Source organism: Phalacrocorax carbo, chromosome 6, assembly GCF_963921805.1.
Source record: "Phalacrocorax carbo chromosome 6, bPhaCar2.1, whole genome shotgun sequence".
In the NCBI taxonomy this organism is placed as follows: Eukaryota; Metazoa; Chordata; class Aves; order Suliformes; family Phalacrocoracidae; genus Phalacrocorax; species Phalacrocorax carbo.
Window position 1 is genome coordinate 39,482,445 of NC_087518.1, and position 25,250 is coordinate 39,507,694.

A 25,250-nucleotide genomic window follows, 5' to 3' on the forward strand; every position below is an offset into this window, starting at 1 on the left:
AAGCTTGGTAAAGTCTACATGGCCTGAATGACATGTGAACAAACTTGTTCTCCCATGCAGTTACTCAGAATGCATCATCATCTGGAGAAAATCTGAGGGGTCCATCAGGTGATTAACTGCAGGATCTCTGCACTGACACAGAGTGTGGCCACAGAGCTGCCACTACTCTGCATCTAACAGCCTGCTCTGCCAAGTCTTATTCAGTCTTGCAAGATGGCGTGTGTGCATTGTACTACCTGTGAGATGATCTTATTATCCTCTCTCAATTTCTAACCACTCTAGAGCACAAGAAAACTACCAGAGTATTTTCAAATTTGTATTTTCCTAACAATATGCTTATGTTTGCAATTTTGTCTTTCAAACTTGGTATTTATTACAGGAGTTGTTGGTCTCTCTTGCCTAGTCTTAGGTTCTTTTCCTGGAAACTTGAACAAGGTAGAGCAAATCAACACACTTCAGGGAACTCCAGATGCATCCCAGTGTGAACATAAACCAAGAAATTATCTCACTATGGGATCCTGTAACCACTGCTTAGCTCAGGAAAATAAAATAATTACGTCTGTTGTTTGGTCTGACAAAAAAATGTGCCATTTTCTACAGGAAAATAGGCCTCATGTAATGCTAAAGGCAAATAAAATGTCCATATGCCTGCAGACATTCAGAGGGAGGCATTCTGGAGGGACACTGATCACAAGAGGAATGGCTCATTCTCATGCCTCAGGTGCAGGTTGATGGAGTTGTGCTCTCAAGAGCTTTACTGAAATATACTTGTGAATGATGAAGCAGGGGCTCTGAAAGAGGATTTCTATGGAGCTTTTACTAAACCAAGCAGTCTGGGCCAGTGGGAATGTTTACAGACTACGGCACTGCATGAACTTTCAATGATTGATAAAGGTGGATTTTCTTTTAGAAGAGAACAGAGAGGACCGTAAGGTGAGAATCAGAATGAAATTAAAAATCCAGAGGGAAAAACAGAGTTTGATTTTTACATTGTCATGCATTTAATGAGGACATATCTGAGTAAATCTGTGGCCGTAAGCAGAATTCAGCGACACATTATACCTCCTTTATGCTGGTATATGTGGCTATAAAAAACCCCAAAGTAGTGATGACCAGGTCCAAGTAGGAGATTATCATGGTTTCCTTGCAGTCAGGTTAGAAGTCAAACCTTTAGAGGATAGTATTGGACTAGTATGAGGTAGGGGCAAGAAAGTAGTATATTTGGTTTGACTGAACAGTACAAAACTCGAGGTTTTCCTACTCTATCCTTTAGAAAGCTGATGGATATTTTTAATCAGTAACAACGTTATCTTTAAAAAGCCCCTCACACTCAAATTACTCACACACGCACAGTACTCCTGAGTAACAGTATGTCATTGAGGACAGTGGCATTTGAATAACTAACACTAGAGGGTTTATCTTTAGAATAATACAATACTGTGATAGCACAGCGTTCTGCAATACTTTCTGTGGAAGAGACCATGAAAGGGATCCTCTACCTTCTTAAGAATGAAAGCAAGAAATATGCCCTCGTTTTCTAACTGGGATGATGGAGTAGATCAGAAACTTCTGCCAGAGATGTACATTTTATTTTTAAGTGTTTTTAAAAGAAACCCAGATAATACACTGAACCACACTACTTTGAATTTGAAGGCAGTTTAAAAAAATCAAGGTTGTATGTTAATGAAAACCAGCTCTGCTAGAGAAAAGAATCTGGTTTAATCACCCTCTTAGAGGCAAGACTTTCTTCCATTCCATATCCCCCTTCCTGTGGTCTTCCTTAGTTCTTTCGTCCTACTCCCCAGACAGCGTCTGCCTTCTCTGAGCAAATCAGAATGTCCTCTGCACCACCACCACCACCACCAGGTCTTTTCTCTTGGCGCTCCAGTCCGTGTGCAGGCCAGGAGGAGGAGGAGAGGGTGTCCCTCCCTCCTGGAGCTACACTGGCAGAGGGAGAAGAGAAATGCACCCAGTGCTGTGTCCTGCCTGAGCAACCAGTGGCCACTTAACTGCCATAAGAGCTACGCTTCCAAAAGCACTTACGTGGTGGTACCTTGTCAAAAACATCCTTAATATTTACAATGAGATTTAAAAAAAAGGCTCCATCCAGCTGCAGACTAGACGTCTTTTACAAATCTAGTACATATGTGTCCAAGTACTTTCAATCAGATTATGCTCCCAAATAATTTTTTTTTTATGGTGAGGCATAGCTCTTTCTGAAAATGTTGCTCTTGATGTCATTCCCTTTCTTTCCAAAGACCATACCAGGTTGGTCCAATCCATCACCCCAAGACTGTGGGCTGGTGCAAGTAGGAAAAAGTTACAGAGAAAATAAACCACAATCCAAGCCCTGCACAACCCCCAGATAGATGCCAGAGCAGCTATATGGAAGATAGAGTTGTACCTGTTCTAATGTAGTTTATCTGTTCCCCTTTCAGTCCATCTCATGGATCAAACTTTATTATTTGATTTAAATGACTCCATAAAAGAAATATTTAGCCAAAGCTTTCTCATGAGTTTGAATCTTCATAGGTTTCCCTATGCAGTACCTTTGTCCAGGACTGTTGGGGAACACCTAATATTCTCACAGTCATAGTGAGAGCCATTATGAGCCAGCAGAATCATGATGCATCCTTATGCAGTCCTCTACACAATGGGCAGCAATGGGATTTAAATGCTTCATTCCTGTACCCTCCTCACCCCCATTCCTGGCTCCTGGTGTTGTTGGTGTCTCTGTATTGGAGGAAAGGCTTTAAAATTCAATCAGTTAATTTTATTGGGTGTTATAAAATTTGGCTGTAACATGAGAGTGCTGTCTCCATAGTACTCTAAGGTGACAGCGGCTTATCCTTCCTGGGTTAACATGTTAGCTAAATGGTTGATGTTATGCTGCAACTAGAAAGGCCTTTTTGTGCTACCTAGGTAAGTATCCCAAAGAGCTATTTAATTGGTATAGTAGTAGTAGTAATAACAACAACAACAACAACAATAATAGTAATAATAATAATAATAATCCTTGTCCTAAATTCCATTTTATTGTTTAGCAGACGTTGGGAATGACACATTTAGCAGAGCATGTGAAAACCTTGCAAAGGGGATACTTCAAAGTGTTTAACGATTGAAGCGTGGCAATCTCCATCCAAACCATAAGACAAGTTAAAACTTCACAGGCAAAAGCATTTCATTGCAAGCCACCACTAGTATCTCTGGTGCAATGGAATCAAAGGAATGTGGTGTGCAAGACATTACCAGTTTGCAGATCACAATGTGGTGATTGATGTGGACTGCCAGAAAAAGGCAGTCTTGCCTGCAAACACAGGAACTGTGATAAGTTCCAGAATTATTTTGCAGGAAAAAAACTATAAAGGTGGAGAAAGACAATCAGTAGCAGAATAACAGAAGAGCACTTAATGACAAAAAGCTACCCTTAGCAGCTGAAGTCAAGAGAAAATTAATGCAAAAATATGGTAGCTTTTATGTACCTAAGCTAGCAAAGGGGATGGGTGTTACAACTGGCTCCTAGAAGGCAGGATCACAGGAAAAGCAACTGCAAAACATTGGCATCAAACCCGAAAGGATTACTTTTGAAACTAGAAGACACGGGAGTACAGAAACAACAGACAGGAAAGGTAAATGGTCTCCATTCACTACCTTCCTGGAAATCAAAATTGGGTGAGAGAAGATGAAGCCAAATGGAAAAGTAAAATAAAAATAAGAGGACATGACTTCTTGACTATAAAATTTAACTTGCGTCCAAGATTAGAATCCAGCTGTGTGGACTGTCCTGTAGTGAACAGCTGGAATAGAAAAAAATCAGTCACCAGTGCAAGGAATTGCTGAACAAAATCCTGAGAAAACTGACAGTGGCTTTGAAAATACAACTGATGAAGGAAGAAAGAAAAATAAAGCAGATACCTTGTACAATCTCCAAAAGTGATGCTCTGCATGTTGTGACAAGCAGCCAATGCCCAGGAGCAAAATCACAGGAAGTGCAGTTATTATAACAAATAGTGTTAGATGCTAGAAAAATGCCAGAATTCTGTGGTGTCTTGGTAGTGGATGTTTATCATCCTTCCCACAATATTTCTGATATAAGAAGGATGAAGGGTCTGAAGGCATAAGTCCTAAAGAACAAAAAACACCTTACTTCTGTCCTCATTCCCTGAGACCGTAAGAAGTCTCTCTCATATTTTCAATCCTGAATTGCAGAATTTATTTCCCACAGAGGGAAATGAAGGTGATGTAATGGAGGCCGCAGGATTACATGTGCAGAGACATTTGAAAAAGGAAAGAAATGCCAATTCTTCTTCAGGTCTCACTAATGAGACAGGAGTGGTAAATAACTCAGAAGAAAAAAAAAAATCCAAGCATCCAACTGGGTAGAGAGAAAGGACTAGTTTTTGAAAATGCAGCACAATACTACAGCCAAAGCCAGGAATGCAAAATCCAGAGCAAAAATGTAACTATAGTAGAAATGTCAAGGATTTGGGAAGCACAGGGAAACATTCACAAGGAAGTCTGCCTGTTCTAAATCCTGGAATTCAGCTGCTGTGGCCCAGGTTTCTGCAAAGAATGGTACAACTTCAACAGAAGTGAACACTGTTACCTGTTAGAGTCACCAAGTTTATATCTGAGTGTTCTGGTTAACTGGCAATTAACTAGAAGTAAAAAGAAGAAACCGATATTGCAGACAACCTGAATATGAATGATAACACCGGAGAAGATGGAACAAAACTAGAGAAAAGAGGAAATACAATACCACTTAATGAAAATTAGTTGAAGTTGAAAACTTATTTTTCTGACACAAATAATCTCAGATATCAAAAGAGAAAATACGTTAAGAGCAAAATGTGTCAACACTATAAAATACAGTGTCAAGTTACACCTAAGACAGCCAGTATCCTCAGTCCAACAGAAAATGGAAATATATTACTGGGCAGTGATACCAGTCTTCAAATTAATAGTGCTGTGCATACAGAAGACATGCAGGATTTGCAAGAATTTCAATACAATCAACCTTATCAAGACAGCAATGAACTCAAAGGCATTGAGATGCCACTGGAAGAGCATGAAGAGGCTTTGTTACCAGAATTAGGAGATGGTAGTTTTGAGGCAGAAAATGAGATGCCTTTAATTCCTTGCAGAATAAATGAAGCTGAAAACTCCACTACAAAAGCTATATTGTACCCACCATCTGTGGAATATGCTAAAGCATCACCTGTGGAGGCAAAAGAAAGTGAAGAAAAAACCCCATCATGACAGTGCTATTTTTCTTTCTTCAAATCTACAGACAAACTGCCCCAGCTTTCCTGAAAGTTATCAGCATCGTTGTGGTTGGAAATGTCAACAAGTCCAAAAACATAAAATAGTTTTTGATTAAAGTATCGGAAAAATTTAAAGGTAGTTCAGGTCAAGTAATTTTAGTCAATTAACTGAATAGTGGTTTTGGTAACGGGAAGACTCAGACAGGAACCACATCTGGTTGTGTCAGAGTCAAACAGAACAACATAGAATACAAGCAAGAGTAAGATAAACCAGGAAAGGTTCACTGACCAGGGCAGCCAGTGGTGTTTATGACCTTGAACATATAGCGTTCTTTTAATTTAATGTAAATATTTACATTTACAGTTCTCAAAACCATGTCTGCTCTCTGTAACCTCTGAGTTGCGGTACTTAAAACATTTCTGTGCTTGTCTTAATTACTCTTTGTTTGATGGAATGTAAAAAATCTTTTTTTATACCTGCACCTATTAAATTCTATCTTAAGTTCACATCACTCATGAAGTTTTCTGGTCTTATTTCCCTCACAATGCACAGGTACCCGCTAATTTCCTGGTGGTAGGGACTGATGTTTAGCTCTCTCCAGGACAGGTGCCCTTCCATTCACAGCCTGGTAGACTGCTTTTAAGATCCCTGGGTGGCAATCTCATAACCAGTTAGCTCTCCAAACAGTTAGCTAAAGCTGCTGCTCAGAAACTAAATTTAAACACAGAAGGAATTCTGAGTGGATCCAAAATATACTTACCTCTTTATTTCCTTAACTTCCAAACTTGTGGGGCTGAAAATTTATCACTAAAAGATCACCTGATGAGAACTAGTCTCTTGGACCAGTCAATGTGTCCTAATTGGTCTTATCTACCCTGCATTCTAGAGAAGAAAAATATATTGCTTTAAAAGCAAGGAACACAGTGATAAGTAAATATATATGAGTGGTTTTTCATGGAACACAAAAACACAAGATCAGTATGCAGAGTTTATCTTATAGCAGCTTAAGAAAAAAACACAAAAGAGTGAGAAGTTGTGGGTATTATGAACTGAGAGCAGCTGCCATGAAGAAGAAAGAGGCCCCACACTGATGCCTGTTCCTCTTAGAAACAGAATTTCTCGTAGATTCTGACCGTGTGTCCTATCCCCAACTGTTCCCAGCACAGGGACTGCAGCAATGTGCCAGAAATGCCAGGGAGATGACTTCTGATGATTTTCAGGTCATTCTGTCTTCTACACACCTCCTGTGTTTGTATACTATTAGTGTATCAGGGAGTAGCCTCAGGACATGGTATAAAAGTAGTCAGAAGTTTACACACCTCCCAGGTAACTTGGCTCCTCTTTGTGATGGTAGGGATTTTTTTCACATGGAAAAATACAAAGAATTTGTAGAAAATACCTACAAAGGTCTGAGAGCAGCAAGTATTTTTCTACTCACTCAATAACTCAAGTCATAATCAAAAGTACGTAGTTACTTATACTTTCCTCCTCAATTCACCAACTCTTCTGTACTTCTTGACATACATCATTATCTGTCTCAGGGTGTTCTGCAATGGCACTTGCTTCAGAAACCGGGGCTTTTGGGGAAGCCATGTGAAGTCAGACAGATGGTTGGCCAAAGCAGAAACACCCGTTTTCCTGTTGCCTTTCCTTCTGCGCGAGGCAGGGGAACTCACCTCGGGACAGGCGTTCCAGCCCCTCATCAGCAGGGCGGAGATGGGCTTGGGGATGGAGTATCCGATGGGCGGGCGGATGTGGTGGTACGCCATGTCTGCCGCCGCCGCTGCTGCAAGCAAACAGCCCAACACAAGCCTGTTAACACCCAGCAATGACATTCAGTGTTCACTGCTGAAATAGTGGTACCCCAGCAGGTAGAGAAATGCTGAACCATCAAACTTGTAAATAAAGACTTGCAGCTTAAAAGAGGCTTTCCAATGCATACTGTTTGTAATGATAGCTAAGGCAGCCCATTACCCTGAATGGAAACACATTGCTCTCAAGACTGAGCAAAGGTGAAGACAACCTCATTTAGCCTAAACCCTAACAACAAACAAACAAACAAACAAACAAACAAACAAACAAACAAACAAACAAACAAACAAACAGAAAAATCCTTCAGGGAAAAAATGAGTTAACTTTCAACTCACTTTTGAAAAAAATTATCTTCATTGTTAAGACAGGGTGAGAGGTGTACTTCAGTTGCAGATAAATTGGTAACAGACTCAGATCTCTTAAAATAACCTGAGGCTAGTTCTGTTACAGTCTAAGACAAAAAAATCTAAGTGTTTCTTTAGTAAAAATCTACTGAGTGCCTTTTTATAAGTGCAGGCCACTACTAACTGAGACAAAATTGCCAAAATGTTTCCTTAATCGGGTTTACATGTTTAGTGAATCCAAATACATGGTTAATCCCCCTCATTCCTTTTAGGCAAAATTTTTTCAAGTCAAAACAAATGTATTTTGAACTCATATCAAAAGCTAAGTAAAATTCTTTGTTTGCCTGACACTTTAAAATGATATGATGAGAGCATATGGGATACGCAGGGAACTGTAAAGTTGCAGCCATGAGGTTGTAACAAGAATAGTCTAATCTTTTTTTAACCACACCCCATTCTCATCACAGTATTCATCGTAAGAATAGATTAATTTCAGCCATTGTCTGTCCTCATTGCAGCTTTTGTCTGCATAATGATGTTTCAGAATGTGAATATCAGATAAATCCTGTGATATTGTAACTATATGTAGACAGGAGGGGCAAACACAGTTTGCCTAATTTTGATTTCAGTGGAATCACAAGGTTTTGAAGGCATGACTTGGATACTCCCAGATTCATCTTTTGCCTTGCAGACACTATGAAAAGCAGGCAAATACAAATCAAATTAAGATAGCAATGAAAAATGCTCCATTTTTTTTTCTGCCAAAGGTAATGTAAGTGATATATTATCTATTGGCAAAATCTTGTCTTACCAAAGTTAATGGGATTTATTCCATCAGTTTAATGGGGTCAGGATTAGAAAAAGAGAAACATGCTGTGTGCTTCTGCATACTTCTATAATACTTTACAAAGTTTGTGCCACTATTGTTTGGGCTCTCCTTTCACTGTCAGTAGTCTTTTTCTTTAGTGGAAAAAAAAATAATCTGTTAAAGTACTTTAGAATGGCTGAATTAAATGACAAGAATCCATTCTTCTCAAAAATGAGCAAAACAAAAAAGAGTTTGTATGGTCCCCAAAACTCTGAACTTAGAGATGCTTTCCAGCTCCACTACATGATATCCTTGAACATCTGAGTATTTTCTGGTTTGACTGGTTGGTCAGCTCCTGCCTTTCTTCTGGGTCAGAGCAAATATAAGCCATGAGAGGAATCAACGATTACCTACCTACAAAATGTTATTTCAATTCGTTCTTGTTTATGGATCAGGAGAACAACTGTAGTGACTGCAGAATGTTGATCAACATCTCCTATATTGGATACCTGTACGTTTATAATCATAACATGCCATTTCCTTGTGCAAGTGTCATCTTTGCATTATTTTTGCTATGTGGGGTGCAATGGTTCAGTTTCTGAATCTAATTTCAGGCATCTATATCCTTGTGTTTCTCCACAAAATGCTACCCAAAGCTTACATGCAGACAATTTCACAGGTGTGAATTGAAAGCCATCTGTGGAAAACAGCCAAGGAGGAGGATCTTCAGATATCAGAAGGTGTCCTTTTGCCCCCTGGCCCTTCCAAAACACCTTTTAAATGGAAGATTGTACACCAGGTAACTGCCAACATCTACTTCCACATGAAGATCCTGCCTAGAGCACAGAAGGATGCCTTTGCAGTTATGCCTTGGTCAAGCATACATGAGATATACATAACATATGAATAGAGAACTGACCCCACAGTTCTCAGGAAAGCAGGATGGGATTGGCCTGGGAACCGTTCATGGGTTTCTAACTCGATGTCAGACCCAGTCATCTCAACCACAGCTCAGGCAAGTGGGCAGCAATCACATCAGTGCATCTGCTGAAGAACCTGCCTCCCAGCCACACAATCCCCAAAGGAAAACAGGGACAACAAAGACAAAGATCAAACACATCATCCACCTGCACTGATCAGCAAAACTACTCTCTGTTTGCTTATGTGAGCACAATCCTGCTGAGGTGGTGCAGTGTTTGTGAAATACAGCGCTTGTGCCTTCTGTGCACATGTATTTGTGCTCCATGCTCACAGTCAGCCTGCTTGTGAATCCCAACTGTTTCCTAAACTGGCTACTAACCCAACTGGCACTTGCAGTGTAGCCTGGGCCTTGATAATGTAATGATCTGATAATGACACAATTAATTATAAACTAGTTGCCTAATTGCTATATTTGAAGTATATGTGAGCTCTCAGACTGTAAAAACCTCAGCAAAGAGGTAATCTCTATATTTAATATTTATTAAGTTTTGCATTCTCCAGTTGGTTCTCAGAACCATCATTCTTTATGGTTTTTTTTCACCTTGTCTATTTTACAGGTGATTGTTAGCACATTAGTTGGGTTTCTTACTAATCAGAAGATATACTGTAGGCTTTGGTTCCACAGGACTGCATGATGTAGACCTCAACAAGAATTATGTTTGACTTAATGATGAAGTGATTTAATTGGGGAACACATCTGTTTTAATAGGTGTTCAATTTGATAAATTGAGAATTTGATTCAATACTTATTAAAATGTTTATTCATATTCATCAAATAAATCTGATGAATGAATATCTTATTCAGTATAGAGCATACCCTTATATAATGGGATACTGTACTAGATTCAGTAGAGAACATGGAATTGCTTTTGATGGGGTGACTACTTTTATTTCAGTGGGTGACATCTGGTTTTCATAATAATCAAATTTTATCATCATATATTCTTTTAAGCACCTAATTATTTCAACGAACCTCACCGAAATGCTCCCTGAACCTCTAAGCCTGCAAAAAAGTAACTATAAACCAGAAAAAAGTCAGTGACGCATAATTAGAGTTAGTGTTCTGCAGATAACATACAAAATTTTCTTAAAATCCCTTACCTTGATATAGATTATTCTCACTTTGAGAAAAAGATGGGATTTATATTTAGCTGAATAGTCATTATCTGAACATATATCTTAAATGTGGGGCTTTTATATAAACTACAAAATATACAACAGCCTGAAAGCTGCTTTTTGCAGAATATATATATATAAAAATCACATGTGCACGTTCAATATCTTTTTTTGTGCTTAAATATATCTTTCATAAACAGAACAGTTTGAGGTATCACAGAGACTAGGAACTAGTTGTAAACCATGACCGTTGCATCTGAAAGAAATCACCTGCTTTGTGATCTTGTACAAAGTCTGAATTTTCTTATCCAGGAAGGGGGAAAATTACACTTAGGCCACTGAGAGGACCAAAATTAGGTGCTAGGTGAGCTCACTTTAAGGAGAGTGGACCTGGATCAAACCTGAGCATTTCGGAAAACTGCATTCCTACATTTGTGGGCACTGTCATGGTCTTTGAAAAATGTGTTTTATAACAGGATTCAAACAAACTGTTGGTGATCTGGAGATAAGAAAGGACTCATCTGTACAGTGGAGGTAAAAGAAGGAGCCCTTGCCTAGGCATACTGTCTCAACAAAGAAAGGACAGAAGATGCTTCTCTAAAGCTGCAGAAACAAAAAGCTAGCAAGCCCATGGAAGTCAGAATGAAGGAACCTTATCATTCAGTTGATGTAATAAATAAAAAGACAAAAAAAAGGGGCGAGGGGAAGAGAAACAGTACTCCTATAGCTTTTTAAATGCCTTTTATTCCATTTATGATGCTCCCAGTAAGCTTTAACTCCTCTCCAATCTTCTAGTCCTATCTAGACCACAATTTGAATGGAGTAAAATGGTTAATTCAGAATTAGCTGAGATTAACATTAGAAATGGTTTCCTTATAGAAGGCTTTGATGATATGGGCGATGGTGTACTAGAACTGCGCCCAGGAATGTATGGTGTGATCTTCAGTTAAATGGCCATGAAACAAGGACCAGTGCAAAGGGAACACAGACATGAAAGTGATTCAGAACTGAAACTCAGGTTCACAGCTAAAGGTATTTTATTTCTGAACCTGGAGTGGAATTGAGTCAGAGGTTTGACTTCTGCATCACTTCAGCAGTTAGAAATAAAGAGATATGAAAACCAGCTAATACAGTGTAGAAGGTCATATACAAAGATGCCACACTAATTGCCAACAATGTTCATGTGAGAGGCTGACCTTCTGAACATCACAAAGGCACCCAAAGGAGTTTAATGGATGTATAACCTCAACACAGCAGAAAAGTGAATCTTTATTTAGCGATTTCCCCACAGAAAGAAAGAAAGAACCAAACCAAGGAAGGAATCAATAAGTAAAACTTTGCATGTATCAAAAATGACTTTGAAAAGAGAAATTCCCTAATGAGAAAAATACATTAGGTTTCATTTAGTATTTGAGTAACTTATAAGGCAATTGACCTAATAAGGGACTAGCATATTGATAGGCACCTAGGAAAAAGAATTAGACATACAGATATACACAGACACGTAGGGGTATGAGCACCAAAGGACTATACATGGTTATCGATAATTATATTCTGCTTGTGCATAAAAATTTGTATGAACTAAGAGAAATTCACCTTTTTTTCAAGATCAAAATTCTACCATAGGCCATGCTTTCCCCGAACATCACAAAATTTATTTGAAATCCGTCTGACAATCTTTGCACATTTCTTCCCCCAGCAGCTGTTCTCTTTGTACCCCAAACCCAGTTGAAACACAACAAAAGAACCTCCATGTTTCATAGCCATTTCTGTTGCTGGAGTGAAATGTCTCAGCTAGGTTTCTCCAGGCCCTCTCCTGTGCAGAGAAAGCTGCACAACTGCATGGCCACAGATCCACCTCTGTCCAGCCACAGAAGGGCAGACTGCAGTGGGTGGTGTCAATGGCGTGGGGTGTCTAATCCACTCTCATTACCCATGCTGGCTCCTACTACATCCTGCAGCACTCTCAACCTCTTACAATTCCTGGCTGACATCAAGGGGTCAAATTCTCAGGGAGTATAAAGTGTAGTCCTGGAAATATTGATTTGCTGTTGCTACCCCACCACGGTTTGCAAGTGCTTTCTTAAGCTACATGAGAATATGCTCAAGGAGGAGATGCATCAAAACACTTTAGAGTCCCAACATCAATGTGAGAGACAAAAGACCTACAATTAGAGTGACTTGTTTATAATTCTAGACTGGGATAACGAATTTTAAGTTAAGTACATCTATAGTGAGAAATATATGCAATTATAGTGGGATAGTTCTATGATTTTCAGTAAAAAATGTCAGTAAAATATTGGTTAATATTAGAAAGTGTAGCTATTTCTCTAGTTCAGAGAAATTTAAATATTAATTCATTGAGTATCTTACCTGGTTTCAGGTGAGCAAATGGAATTTCACCTGTTAACAGCTCCCAGAGGCACAAAGCATAGCTGAAAACATCAGCTTTTATGGTGTACCTTGTACACTGGGTGAACACCTCAGGGGCCATCCAGCGCAGGTTCTGTGCATCAGGAAACATCAATAATACATTAACAGTGTTTACTTCCTCATATATGCATCTTTTCCTGTATTTGTATGCTTGTTTTCCTTTCTTTTCTTTCCTTACGTCTGTTGCTCCATGGAATAATTGATAAATTTTCCAGGAAAGATTTTAACCTAGCTTTCAAAATCTAGGCAGCATATTATTACATATTATACATAACAGCATTAGTATAGTAGCTGTCTCAACCCCATAAAGCCAGACTGATCAAGCTTTAAATATGAGAGTAGTGCTAGGATAAAAGTAGAACACCCAGCCTCAAAGTCTGGAGACCACATCATAAGGTCCCAGCATGCCATATAATACCATCTCCAGCTGGTAGATAGAAAAACTGACAACAGCTGCATTGGGCTGGTGCCTTCTATCTAGGGATCTCACTGCTTTCTGCAGAAGCCCAATTTGCAGGCTGCTTCACAAGCAATCAGCCTTTCACTAGAGTGATGGGTTCAGGGTGGTTTTGCACGTTCCTTACACCTCAGTAGCTTAATCTTTGTTCTTTACAAGACAGGCCTGCTCAGTAAGACATCATCAAACCCCGGCAGGACCCAAGTCTGCAGCAGCAGTACTCACTCCTCACACAGTAAGTATGTCTTACAATTTGTTCAAAAGATGATTGCTAAACCCTGGTTTCAGCATTACCCATCCTATCGCACAATTAGTCATGATGATGCAAACTTTTGTGACCATGGAGTGACACACAGAATGCGTCTGGACTAAAACTTGCAAAGACAAGAATACCATCTTGTAAAGCTGACTTTCTGTGAGCAATAGGCTTGTAATGGAGAAAAGAACTCTGAAAGAAAATCCGTGTTGAATAACTAATTCCCTATTAGAAATAGGAACCACCTACCAGCACCATGTGTATATGAGTGGGGAAGGGTGGATTAACAAAATGACACTTTACTAAGGATTTTGGGGGCAATAGAGCTCCAAAGACAACCTTATAAAACATCATTTTCTGTTGCATATATTATATAGTCACTCATCTCTGCTACTAAAGAGGCTTAAAGGAAAAAAAAACCTCGCGAAGAAACATTAAGAGAGAGAAAATACTATACCAGTTCATCTTTTCCAACAAAAATATTTCTAATGTAATTTTCTGTTAAACTGAGTTTGTCTGTATGTTTTGTACTAATTACATGGAACAAAACAAGAAACAAACCCCAGGTTGTTTTGTCATATTGTCTTCATCCAGGGATTGCAAAAATCTAGATTCTGAAACACACAGAACGAAAAAAAATTACTGCTAAGCCAATACATGTACCCACCTTATTATACAAAAGTCTTGGTACAAAGTGTTGGGAATTTTTTTCTTTAAATAACTCTGGGGTTTTGAGAATCTGGGAGAACTATGAAGGCTGTTTTTCAACAAGGATGTGTACAGACAATGAGGCTTCTGAAACCTGCACGCCAATTTCGGCACTGGTATAAATCTACAAAGCTCCATTGACATTAATAGCAATTTACAGCAGCTGAGGATCCAGCTCAGAGTCTGTGATCTCATAGTTATTTATACTGGTTAATATAACTGTATCTAGATTTACAACAACAGTTGCTGAGCCCTACATTAAAATGCAATCCTACAGAAGCCTGTCAGTCTTATTTAATGTCAGAAAAGCAGCCCACCTAAAAATGACAAGATCTTGCATTAATATAGTGAAGGTGGTATATGCTACATTTTGTGATACATAGATAAGTCCCCAAGCAGGACTTGGATGCCTTTGACATATCAGCAAAATACACTTAAGCATGCATCTGCATGAGTAAGAGTATTATCAGCAATGCCCCAGACAAGCAGCTGCTCCCATGTGGTCCAAGCTTTGTGCTATCTCCTTGCTTCAGCAGGCTGGATAACAGCAGGTCTGGGTCAGCACTGGGTCCCTCACATATATGGTCATGCTACCACCACCTTCCTCCTATGTTATGCTGCTGTTCATGCACCTCTACTGATCACATCTCTGGTAATATTGCACAGTGACAATGACCATGTCTTAAGTCAAGTAGTTCCTGAGGATTTAGGGAAAATCCAGCTCCCTAAACTCCACCTTTGCACCAACAAGAATGCATTCCCTTGGAGCTTGGCTGATAATCACCAAGATAATGCACAAAATACAGATTCATAAAGTATAGCCTAGTCTAATTTTGAACACAAAGATACTAAGGTCCTGAAATAACAAGTTACATTCTGCTCTTTTAACTAAAATGAAAGAAACCTGGCTTGGCTGCCAGCAGGCAGACTTGCGCAGTAACACCATCCTCAGATCCTGAGCACTCCCCATGAAAAAGGAGGGCTCATCTTCTATTACAGGCATTCTTCACTCAACTTCTTCCTCTAACCTATGCTAGAACTTACTCAAACTGAGACATCTATCTCACCGCCATCTTGGCTTCCTTCTCAGATAAACAGTGGGGTACTCCACAGCACCTGCTAGCTTAGATGAGACTAAAATTAGGGGTATTCTCATCCCTAAAAGCCTTTTGTGTCCTCTCATAATAACAAAATGAAAAACAACCTCCTCAGCATATTCTTAGTCAGCACATGTTTAGTTTTAGAGAATTTGAGGTGAATTTATAAATGTTTCATAAAAACTCCTTACCTCCAAAATCAGCAACAACTGCATGACCGTCCTCATATAGGAGAATATTGTGACTGGGGAAAAAATATTATCATAAGTAATTGTTTAATAGTGCCTTAAAGATGGTTTTTGGTTCATAGCTAAACTCTTGAGGAGTTCAAATCACCTGCTTAAGTAGTTAAATGTCTATAGATATACCACTTTTAGCTACATTACACATTAACTCTGAGAAGGCAAACCCAATAGCTTCATAAATGAGAATGTCAGCTTCTAATCAGTAGTAGAGTAAAACAATTTCTGTAATTAGTTATAGATCAGGTATAACAGCTTTATTAAATATGTGCACTGAAGTGCAGTGTTGAAGTGAAAAAGATTATATTTGAATATAAACATAGTGATGGCCTTTAAATTAAATCACATGGACTGATTATTTTCTTTCTTAAGGCTTACATAAGTGTAAATTCATAGTGGTAATACCTAATTTATGCCGATGTATAGAAGGGAAGGAACAGATCTGATAAGTCCATATGGAATGGATCACTAGAAGTCATAAGAAATCCATTAGGATGGGGAAAAAAAAAGATGACACAGTGCTAAGTCCTATTCAATTTAATATCTGCTCTTAATAATGCAAATGTTACTTTCATGAGACAGAAGTACTTTATTTCTTAAAGTATCTCAATTTGTTTATGAAAAGAAGACACGTCATTCCTCCTGTAGCTTATCTCAGCATCTAGGATGAACGCTTCTCCCTGCTTGAACTAAAGGATATTTGTCAGTTGCTAGAGGTAGGATTTCAGTCCTGCCCTCCATTCATGGTCCAGTTCTACAGTGCCCCTTTCTATAACATATTTGAGAGCTAGCAGAGTACAACTGATGATGTATGCTAAGTTACCTTGGACCTGAACTGAGTGTCAGGTAAAGTGCCAGAGTCCCATCTGCTTAATAAGTCAGGAGCACTTAGCAATCTTTTACTGTTTAACTTATTGTCCATGACACGCATATTCCTTGCCATTGTTTGATAGGCGTAATCGCAAGCATAAAATATTGTTCATTACTGGACATCAAGAGAACCACATTTTGCATTTATCCTTAAAAATTACACTTGCAAAAATTACACTGCATTTTAACTGTGGTAGTGGAACCTTTTGGTGGCATCTCCTTCCAAAGCTCCCTGGGCAAACAGGTACTTATGATGAAATTAGCACCCCTGGAGACTAGTGGTTGCAACTGTCAACTGTAGCAAAGAAGGAGTTGGGGTGGTAGCTGGTGGTCTGTGGAGAATGGAGCCTGTGCTGCTCAGGACTGTGGCTGGAGTTGTGGTTTAACAAAGGATTTTGCAGACAGGAACTCTGTGCGGCCCAACACTTCTGGGAAATGCTGGAGTTACCAAGCGAGGTCTGCAAAGCTGACCTGTGTCTGTTCCCTGCCTCTGCTCACCCCGACTCCAGCTGCTACAGCTAAACCTGCCTGTGCACTGTCGAAAATGCCCCAGATTTCAGATATACTGCAGCTGGGGTGAGAGTCATGTTCATGTCTACTAATTGAACTGCAGACAGCAAGAAATCCCAGGAAAATGTGATATTTATGTTAGACATATATGTTCCAGGCAATTTCTGGAGTTAGGAAGAAAGGAATAAATACAGGAAAATTTTTATTTGGTCAGCACACATATGTGGCAATCTCTGTCAGGACATCTAGAGATCAGAGAAATCATTTATCAAAGATAATTACTTGTACTGACACCTATCAAAGTGTTTTGATTTCTGTGAAATCTTTGAAACCATAGTAACTGCAGGCCCCAGTGAATGTAAAGGATTGGATAACCAGAACTTTACCTTACCTGTCAGCAGAGATATTTGGAGGCTTAAAGTTAAATCTGCTGGATTTGTCCTAAAACTACTAAAACCAAGGAGGTGAATTATGAGACTTGTGTGTGGGTTTAAGCCCATTTATTGAAGGTAATGTGAAGAAAATTTAGTTTATTTACATATTATTTGTTCAAAGACAGTGAGAGATATGGATAATGTCTGGGAGGAAATATAGCCCTACATGTGCATCCTTTCTATTAATTAGAGGATTTTAAAAAAATAAGCTTCCAAGTATGAACAAAACAACTACAAAAAGATTTCTACATAAGATTATAAATATTTCTTATCCATATTACAAAAGTGTCATCTTGTGAGCTGGTTGGCAGGAGAGCTGCAAACTAATCAAAACCAAACCAGAGTTAGTGATAACCTTGGCTGCAGTGATCATAATATTGTGGAGTTCAGGATCCTGCTGAAGATCCTGCTGAAGAACTGAAGGTCAGTTCTAAGACAAGGGTTCTGGATTTTAGAAGAGCAAACTTCAGTTCACTCAGGGCTCAGTTGGGAGGGATTCCATGGGATGCTTCCATGGAAGATAAAGGAGCTAGTGAGTGCTGGGAGACCTTCAAGAACTCTATTGGAAGCACAAAACCAGTTTATCCCCTATAAAGGAAAGGGAAGTAACCAGAACAAGAGGCCCCCTTGGTTCAGTCATGATCTCCTGGGTCTACTCAAATCCAAAAGGGAAGCATACCAGAGATGGAGAAGTGGAGGATTATCTGTCAAGAGCTACAAGGGCATTGCCAGAGCATGCAGAGATGCAGTTAGAAAAGCAACAGCCCAGCTCCAATCCAAACTGGCCGTAGATGTCAAAAATAACAAGAAAGGTTTCTTCAGGTATGTCAACCACAAGCAGAAAAAGAAGGAAAACATAGACCCACTGTTAAACAGAATAGGAGAATCAGTCACCAATGATGCAGAAAAGGCAGAGGTCCTCAACACTTTCTTCACCACTGTCTTTACCAGCACGGTTGGATCCCAGGCTTTGGGAATGAAATTGCCGATTGATCCAAACACCAACCCACCATCAGTGAAGGAAGAGTTAGTACATGAATTATTATGGGACCTTGACCCCTGCAAATCGATGGGCCCTGAGGCCATCCACCCAAAGGTGTTGAGAGAGCTGGCTGACATCATTGCGAGGCCACTCTCCGTAATCTTCGATAAGTCCCGGAGAACGGGGGATGTCCCAGAGGACTGGAGAAAGGCAAATGTTACCCCTATCTACAAGCAGGGCTCGAGGGAGGATCCGGGTAACTATAGGCTCATCAGCCTTACTTCAATCACAACACAGCCAACAGATCATGCAGAAGAACATGCAGAAGGGCAGATCATGCTTGACAAACCTGGTGGCCTTCTACAACAAAGTGACTTGCCTGGTTGACATGGGGCAGGTGGTGGACATTGTCTACCTGGGCTCCTCCAAGGCCTTTGATATGGTCCCCCACAGCCTCCTCCCGGAGAAATTAATGCGTTATGGCCTAGACAAGTGGTCTGTGCCGTGGGTGGGGAACTGGCTGACAGGCCGCACCCAAAGGGTGGTGGTAAATAGCTCCTTTTCCAAGTGGCAACCTGTCACTAGTGGGGTCCCCCAGGGATCGATATTGGGCCCAGTGTTATTCAACGTCTCTATAAGTGATCTGGATAACGGCATCAAGTGTAACCTGGTGAAGTTTGCGGATGACACCAAGTTGAGTGGGGAAGTGGACACTCCAGAAGGGAGAGCTGCTCTGCAGGGAGATCTGGATAGGGTGGAAGAGTGGGCCAACAAAAACCTTCTGAAGTTCAACAAGAAGTGTAAGGTCTTGCACCTGGGAAAACATAATCCAGGAGTGCAGCACAGCCTGGGATCCACCTGGCTGGAGAGCAGCTCTGTGGAAAGGGACCTGGAGGTTGTGGTGGACAGGAAGCTCCACATGAGCGCACAGTGTGCTGCTGCGGCCAAAATTCTGGGTTGCATCAAAATTGGCATCCCCAGCAGAGACAAAGAGGTCATTATCCCACTCTACTCAGCGCTTGTCAGGCCACACCTGGAGTGCTGTGTACTGTTCTGGTCCCCGCTATACTAAAAAGGATGTGGACAGGCTGGAAGGGGTCCAGAGAAGGGTCACCAAGATGATCAAAGGACTGGGAAGCCTGCCATACAAGGATGGGCTGGGAGAGCTGGGTTTGTTCAGCCTTGAGAAAAGGAGGCTCAGAGGGGATCTCATCACCATGTACCAGTAGTTAAGGGGCAGCTACAAAGAAGATGGAGACTCCCTTTTTACACAGAGTCACATGGAGAGGACAAGGGGGAATGGACACAAGTTGCTCTTGGGGAGATTCCAGTTGTACATGGGAGGAAAACTTTTCACAGTGAGGACAGTCACCCATTGAAATAATCTCCCCAGGGAAGTGGTTGACTCGGCCACATTGGACACATTTAAGAGTCGTCTGGACAGGGTGCTGGGCCATCTTGTCTAGACTGTGCTCTTCCTAGAAAGGTTGGACTAGATGATCCCTGAGGTCCCTTCCAACCTGTGATTCTATGATTCTGTGATTCAGGTATTTCTTACAGCATAATTGTGAAAAGGAAGATATTCAGATTAGATAAGAACCTAATGGGCATTTATTACACATTTTCACCTTGATAGCTTCAAAGAAGCGAAAAAGAAACATTACCCTTGGAAAACAAAGAATTCTTATTTGGGGCATTTTATTTTTGGACTTGGACTGAACAGATAAAAGGCTAGATGATACAAGTGAGAAAAGTATCAAATCCTGAATTCTGGAGATTTAGAGTAGATCAACTGAAAGTGAACAAGATAGAAGGTCTCAGCCTTGCAAACAGAATATCTGCTATGGAGGGATGCTCAGCCTGAACAAATTAGCCCTCCTTAGGGGCAGGGATAAGTCTTCTAGACAGACTGCCATGACAACATACCAATGTTTGTAGCTCAGGATTGGTATTCTCATGCAGGAGTATAGGTATGTGTTTGATACAGCTGTACCAGCTCACCCGCAACTAGCTCAGGAATCTTTCACATGGGGTTGGCATTTGGAAATACCTTCTGTTGACTTGGAAATAAATGTTTGAAACAATATGTACTGATAGAAAATTAAATATTGAGGGTGAGTCTTCATAAATTTTACTGCTTAAGCAGGACGGAAGTAAGAAGAAATTCTGGTTGTGTAGGATCTTGCAGTGGGAAAACCCCATCCCTCTGTATTTGGCATTTCCAGGGAGACTTCAATTCAATTAATATATCAGGGGACTCACAATCAGTCCCAGGATGAATGGGTCTCTGTCTATACATACATAGACAGCTGGATGATATCAGCATATAGAGCTGTGGTGCTAATCCAACTCATGCTTTGGGGAAGTGGATATAGAAGCTGTGCTTCAAGGCATTTACAATGAGTATTTTTGTTTTCGCTGAGGAGGGAAGAATTTCTTCCTCAGAGCAATTCATAAAGCTTAAAACAAGGGCTCCTCTAAAGACACTGCAATTATTGCACTTTGATTGAAATTCATGGCTCAAGAGCCTCACTTCTGCAGCATCACCTGGCAGTTGGATGGCCATTGCCTACCGAAAGGTCTCTCTGGATTTCTGAGTTTGAGACCCCTGCTGAGAGGAAGGGTTTTGGAGGAAGTGGGTGTGCCAGCATGTATGGCATGAACATCAGCTCCATCAAAGGAGGAAAACCATAGTTGGGCTGAATTTTATCCACATCTAAGAGCAGAGCTTCTGAAACCCTGCAGACTGCATTCAAGTTAGAAACAGCATTGTAAAGATGCCCATATGTACATAGCGTACACTGGGGACACTGGTTTCTCTGCCTGTGCAGGCACTGCTGAACTCTTTGTTCTCTGAGAATTTAATTTTCTTTTCATTTGATAGTGGTGATTTCTAACCCTAAAAGAAGACGACACTGTATTCTCCCAGAAGCTCTAAATGTACTACAGATAATTAAGAAAGTGACTGCCAAGCTCTTGGTTCTGTCTCCCTGAAGAATGTCGTATAGGAAAAGACGCAAAGCTATAGGACAGCTGGAACCTACTTCCCTCCAAAAAAGATACAGTAAAACTCTTGTTCAGAGATATCTAATTCCTTAATAGTCACTAAAAGGATATTGTCAAGAGCCCAAATAGCTGCAATCTCTTGTCTCTGCCATACACCATAGTTTAAGAGTGAAAAATAGCCATCAAATTAAGCATGCAACATCAATTTTTAACAAATTAAATGCAGCTTTCCAGCTCTGCCTCAGATCTTAGTTATCATTTTGCAATTTCATTAGGAAAAAAACACCAAAATGTAAAAAATAGAAATGAGATTTCATTTCTTAAGTAAGCAACAATTGATAACTGAAATTTACAGAAGAGTTTCAAAGTGAATGTCTGGAGACAGGTTTTTATGTCATCTTTATCTCTATAGTATACCTCAACTGTCGCTATTTCTGTTTCTAAGAGAAACATGAGAATTGCAGAGATGATCTTCTATAACCACATGACAGAACAGACAATACTCCTTGCTGCATCATTTTTAAGATCCTTTTACAGAAGAAAGTGGATCCAGCTCTACAGTAGGAACAGCAAATGTTGACCTTCACATGCCTCTGACTAGCTGCAGGGCTCACCCTCAGCCCTAGCCCCCCTGCAGTGAGCGGCAGAGGTGCGATCACCCCCTCCTCTTCCCTGCCACAGTCTTGGGGCTGCCACGGGTGTGTGGGACCATTCCGCCTTTGCCTTCAAGCTCCTGGACCACCAGGCTGGGCAGCCCCCAGCTCTTCTGGAGTGCTGCTGTTGGTTTTCTGGAGCTAGCAAAGTGGCTTAAAGCTATTTGGGTCACAAGAAAACTCCTTTCAAAAGCTCTGTAAGGTCACAAAGAAAGCCAATTGCAAAAATGGATACATATATAAAGAAAAGTAATAAAGAAATGAGAACTGAATGCTTAGGAGCTCTGCAGTACTTCTTTTGAGGACTTGAGTAATTTCAGATGCTTCTTTCTTCCTCTCCAAGTGGTGAGACATTCAGCTAAAGGCATCATGATTCAATACACACTGAGTTGAAAAGGTGGTTCCTCTGAACTCATGGATCCTCAGCCACCAGTATCACACCCTCAGGTCCAGGTGGTTGTGGGGGGTGAGCTGCAGCACACACAGCTGCCAGCTCAGTCTCTCTATTCACCTGACCCATCCTCCAGCAGGATTTTTCCCTCTTTTCATCTCTGTGAGGAGTGGCACAGACAGCCAGTCAAAACATGGCTGCTGGCTGGGATGGGCTGAAGCCAACACCTGAGGCTGAGGACTGAAATAACCTCCTGCCACCTGATAGTGGCTATGCTTTGTCCATGTTTGCACAGCCAGGAAGTGCCAGGGGAGATGTGTGTCCACACAAACTGGATACATCAGACAAAATCTGGCTTCTAGCCCTCCAGAAGCAGTGGAGTAATGCTCCTGACTAGACTCCTGGCATTTGACATAAGTGGCAGCTGGGCAATAAGGCAGTAAAATACACAGAAAACCAATGTCACCACCACCCTGCCTCTTTCTGCCTGTCTTCTGAATGACCCAACCTCCTGCCAGCTAACTCAGGTTCTTAATCTCTCTGGAGGCAGAGGCCAAGTGTGAAGGGTGGGGTCCTGAGTCGGGGTGACCACTCTGGTGAGTTCCCACCTGAATGAAGGAGGAGTCTCAGGAGGGCAAGGGGACAGACAGAGTTTGATTCAGTTCATTTGAGGTGGTGTGAAGCTGCACCGCTTGCACCTGCAAGCATTTTACCTCACCACTGGAGATGATCCCAGACTGATGGGATGGGGAGGCAGCATGAACCCATTTCTCACAGTGCATTTGAGAGACTGCATCAGCACAACCTGCTTTCTGCATGGTCACCAGTGTGTAAGCATTGGCTTCCAGGGTGGTTAATACATGGAGACAGAGCTGGACACCTCTGAAGTGCAGTAATACGTGTTGCTCTAGTTTAAGCAAAGAAGTCTAGAGGGTCTGTCTGGGTCTGCAGTGAACTCTCCTCACTGGTGGAGCAGACTGCAGAAGGGGCATGCTGTGCCATTTTTCCAGAGGGTTTTATGTGCCCCACACCAGTGGAAAAAAAATTGCTAAGCATTAATTTCCTAAAAAATTAAGAAAAGGAACACTAAAATACACAAATATGATTGGCTATAGTGGGAATTCTGGTTGTCATTTTAGCTGAGAGTATTTGTATTGATAATCTTTGCACTGCCTCTTCAACTGCATTGCTTCAACAAGCAACGCAGTTCCCATCACCACCCATCCCACCCTCTCCTCTACAGTCTTGCCCCAGTCAAGAAACCTGAATACTAATGAGATCTGGAAGCGAGGATCATGTCTTTGAGCACAGCCACGTCTTGCTTCAGCTGCATGTCTATTAGCTTAGGGAGCATTTTGACTTTTGAAGGTCAGCAGTAGGGCAGGGTAATTCATGGCAGTGTTTCTGCTTGTTTTTGAGCTCGGATCTAAGGGGCAGGTTGCAGCCCCTTCACTGCTTTCCCAAATGAGCCTGGAGGGTCTTATTTGCTTGAGTCTGAATCTCTGCCAAAACAGCTTGATTTAGCACTTACTAGCTAACATATAACTTTATTTGGAAGCTTCAGATAGCTTCTTTCAATGGTAGAAGTGTTAAGAAACAGTTACCTCATTGGTATTCCTATTTCAGGGGTTTGTAGCTCAGCAGCAAATGTAAACCGGGGCTAAGCTGTGATTTGCTAAAGGCCAGCCATATGAAGAGAAGTTAAAAAAACAATCTACCACTTCCTATTTCTACTCCTGGGCTGTCTCTGATACACATAAATATTGACCTGTTGGTCATGATGGCGGCGTAATCAATGTTGATATATAACTTTAGAACCACAAAATTATTGATAATTTTAATTAATGAAATGAAACTAATAGTAATTATTTACTCAGAGTCAGGGTTTTTCTCCAGAAAAAACTCACCAAGACAAATGACAGAAGCCAATTTACAATGTGATATTTAAAACAAGACTGCATGAGGATTTCAGAAAAAGACAACAGAACAAATCTGCAACGGCCTTTAGGGACTACAGCATTGATCTGGTCTGAACTCCTGGGTAACACAAGACATTCTACTCCTCTAAATTCTTGCTTCAGTGTAAGACTTGTGGCTGAACTGGATCTTATGTTTTGGAAAAAGAAGACGTGTTCCTCATTGGTGAGGCAGTTACTTTGCTCTGATGTTGAAGGAGCCAAAAGGGTTTTTGATTCTATTGGCATAATCTTCCAAATGGTTATGACAAAACCCACACTACTAAAACGTAGCCTTCTCTGGAAGGCTTTTAGCTTGCATGTGCCCAGCACATGCATTAAATTTGCAAGTCATAATAAATCTGCAACTGACATGTCACCACAATGATCTACAAAACAAAATTTCTCATTGACCGTGGTTGGAAAGTCTTAAATGCTTGCACAGAATACATACACAGTCTTTCAGGCAATCTTCCACTTACACGTATTTTATAGGCTCCAGACTTTTTGTATCATCTTCTCAACCCCCATCATATCAACACAACTACCTAAGAAGAACACAACAGCACAAGAATGACAAGAAGCTCAAGGAATTCTTGCTGATTTTCTGCTCGGATTTATCCATAATATGCATGTGCATAAGTGTTAGAATTATTAACAAAAGGACACTGTGATGGAGGCATTTTCAGAAAATTGATAATATACAAAGAGAGACTAGGTTAATGTCCCAAGAAAAATTAAGCCTCAGAGGTTGGGTATTAAGCCCAGTTATTTCTGGAAATTTTCAAGATTTCAACATTTGATTTTGTCCTGAATTAAGATGGAAAGCAGACATTTCATAATGTGCTGTGCAAAGAAAATGACATTTTTTTCCCTGTAAGTAGTTAAATAACCTGACTGAAATATTCCACTCTGAATTTATCCTCTAAA

At 40.6% G+C, this 25,250-nt stretch overlaps 1 protein-coding gene across 1 annotated transcript in view; it reads right to left on the minus strand.

The window, feature by feature from the left end:
• TNNI3K (TNNI3 interacting kinase) overlaps positions 1 to 25,250 on the minus strand; it is a 106,101-nt gene that overhangs the window by 23,520 nt on the left and 57,331 nt on the right. Inside the window, exons 18-21 of the mRNA XM_064455777.1 lie at positions 15,469 to 15,521; positions 14,034 to 14,086; positions 12,700 to 12,832; positions 6,942 to 7,051 (exon numbers count right to left, since the gene is read on the minus strand). Of these exons, the coding sequence (XP_064311847.1) occupies positions 6,942 to 7,051; positions 12,700 to 12,832; positions 14,034 to 14,086; positions 15,469 to 15,521 (349 nt within the window). The remainder of the gene's footprint in view (positions 1 to 6,941; positions 7,052 to 12,699; positions 12,833 to 14,033; positions 14,087 to 15,468; positions 15,522 to 25,250) is intronic.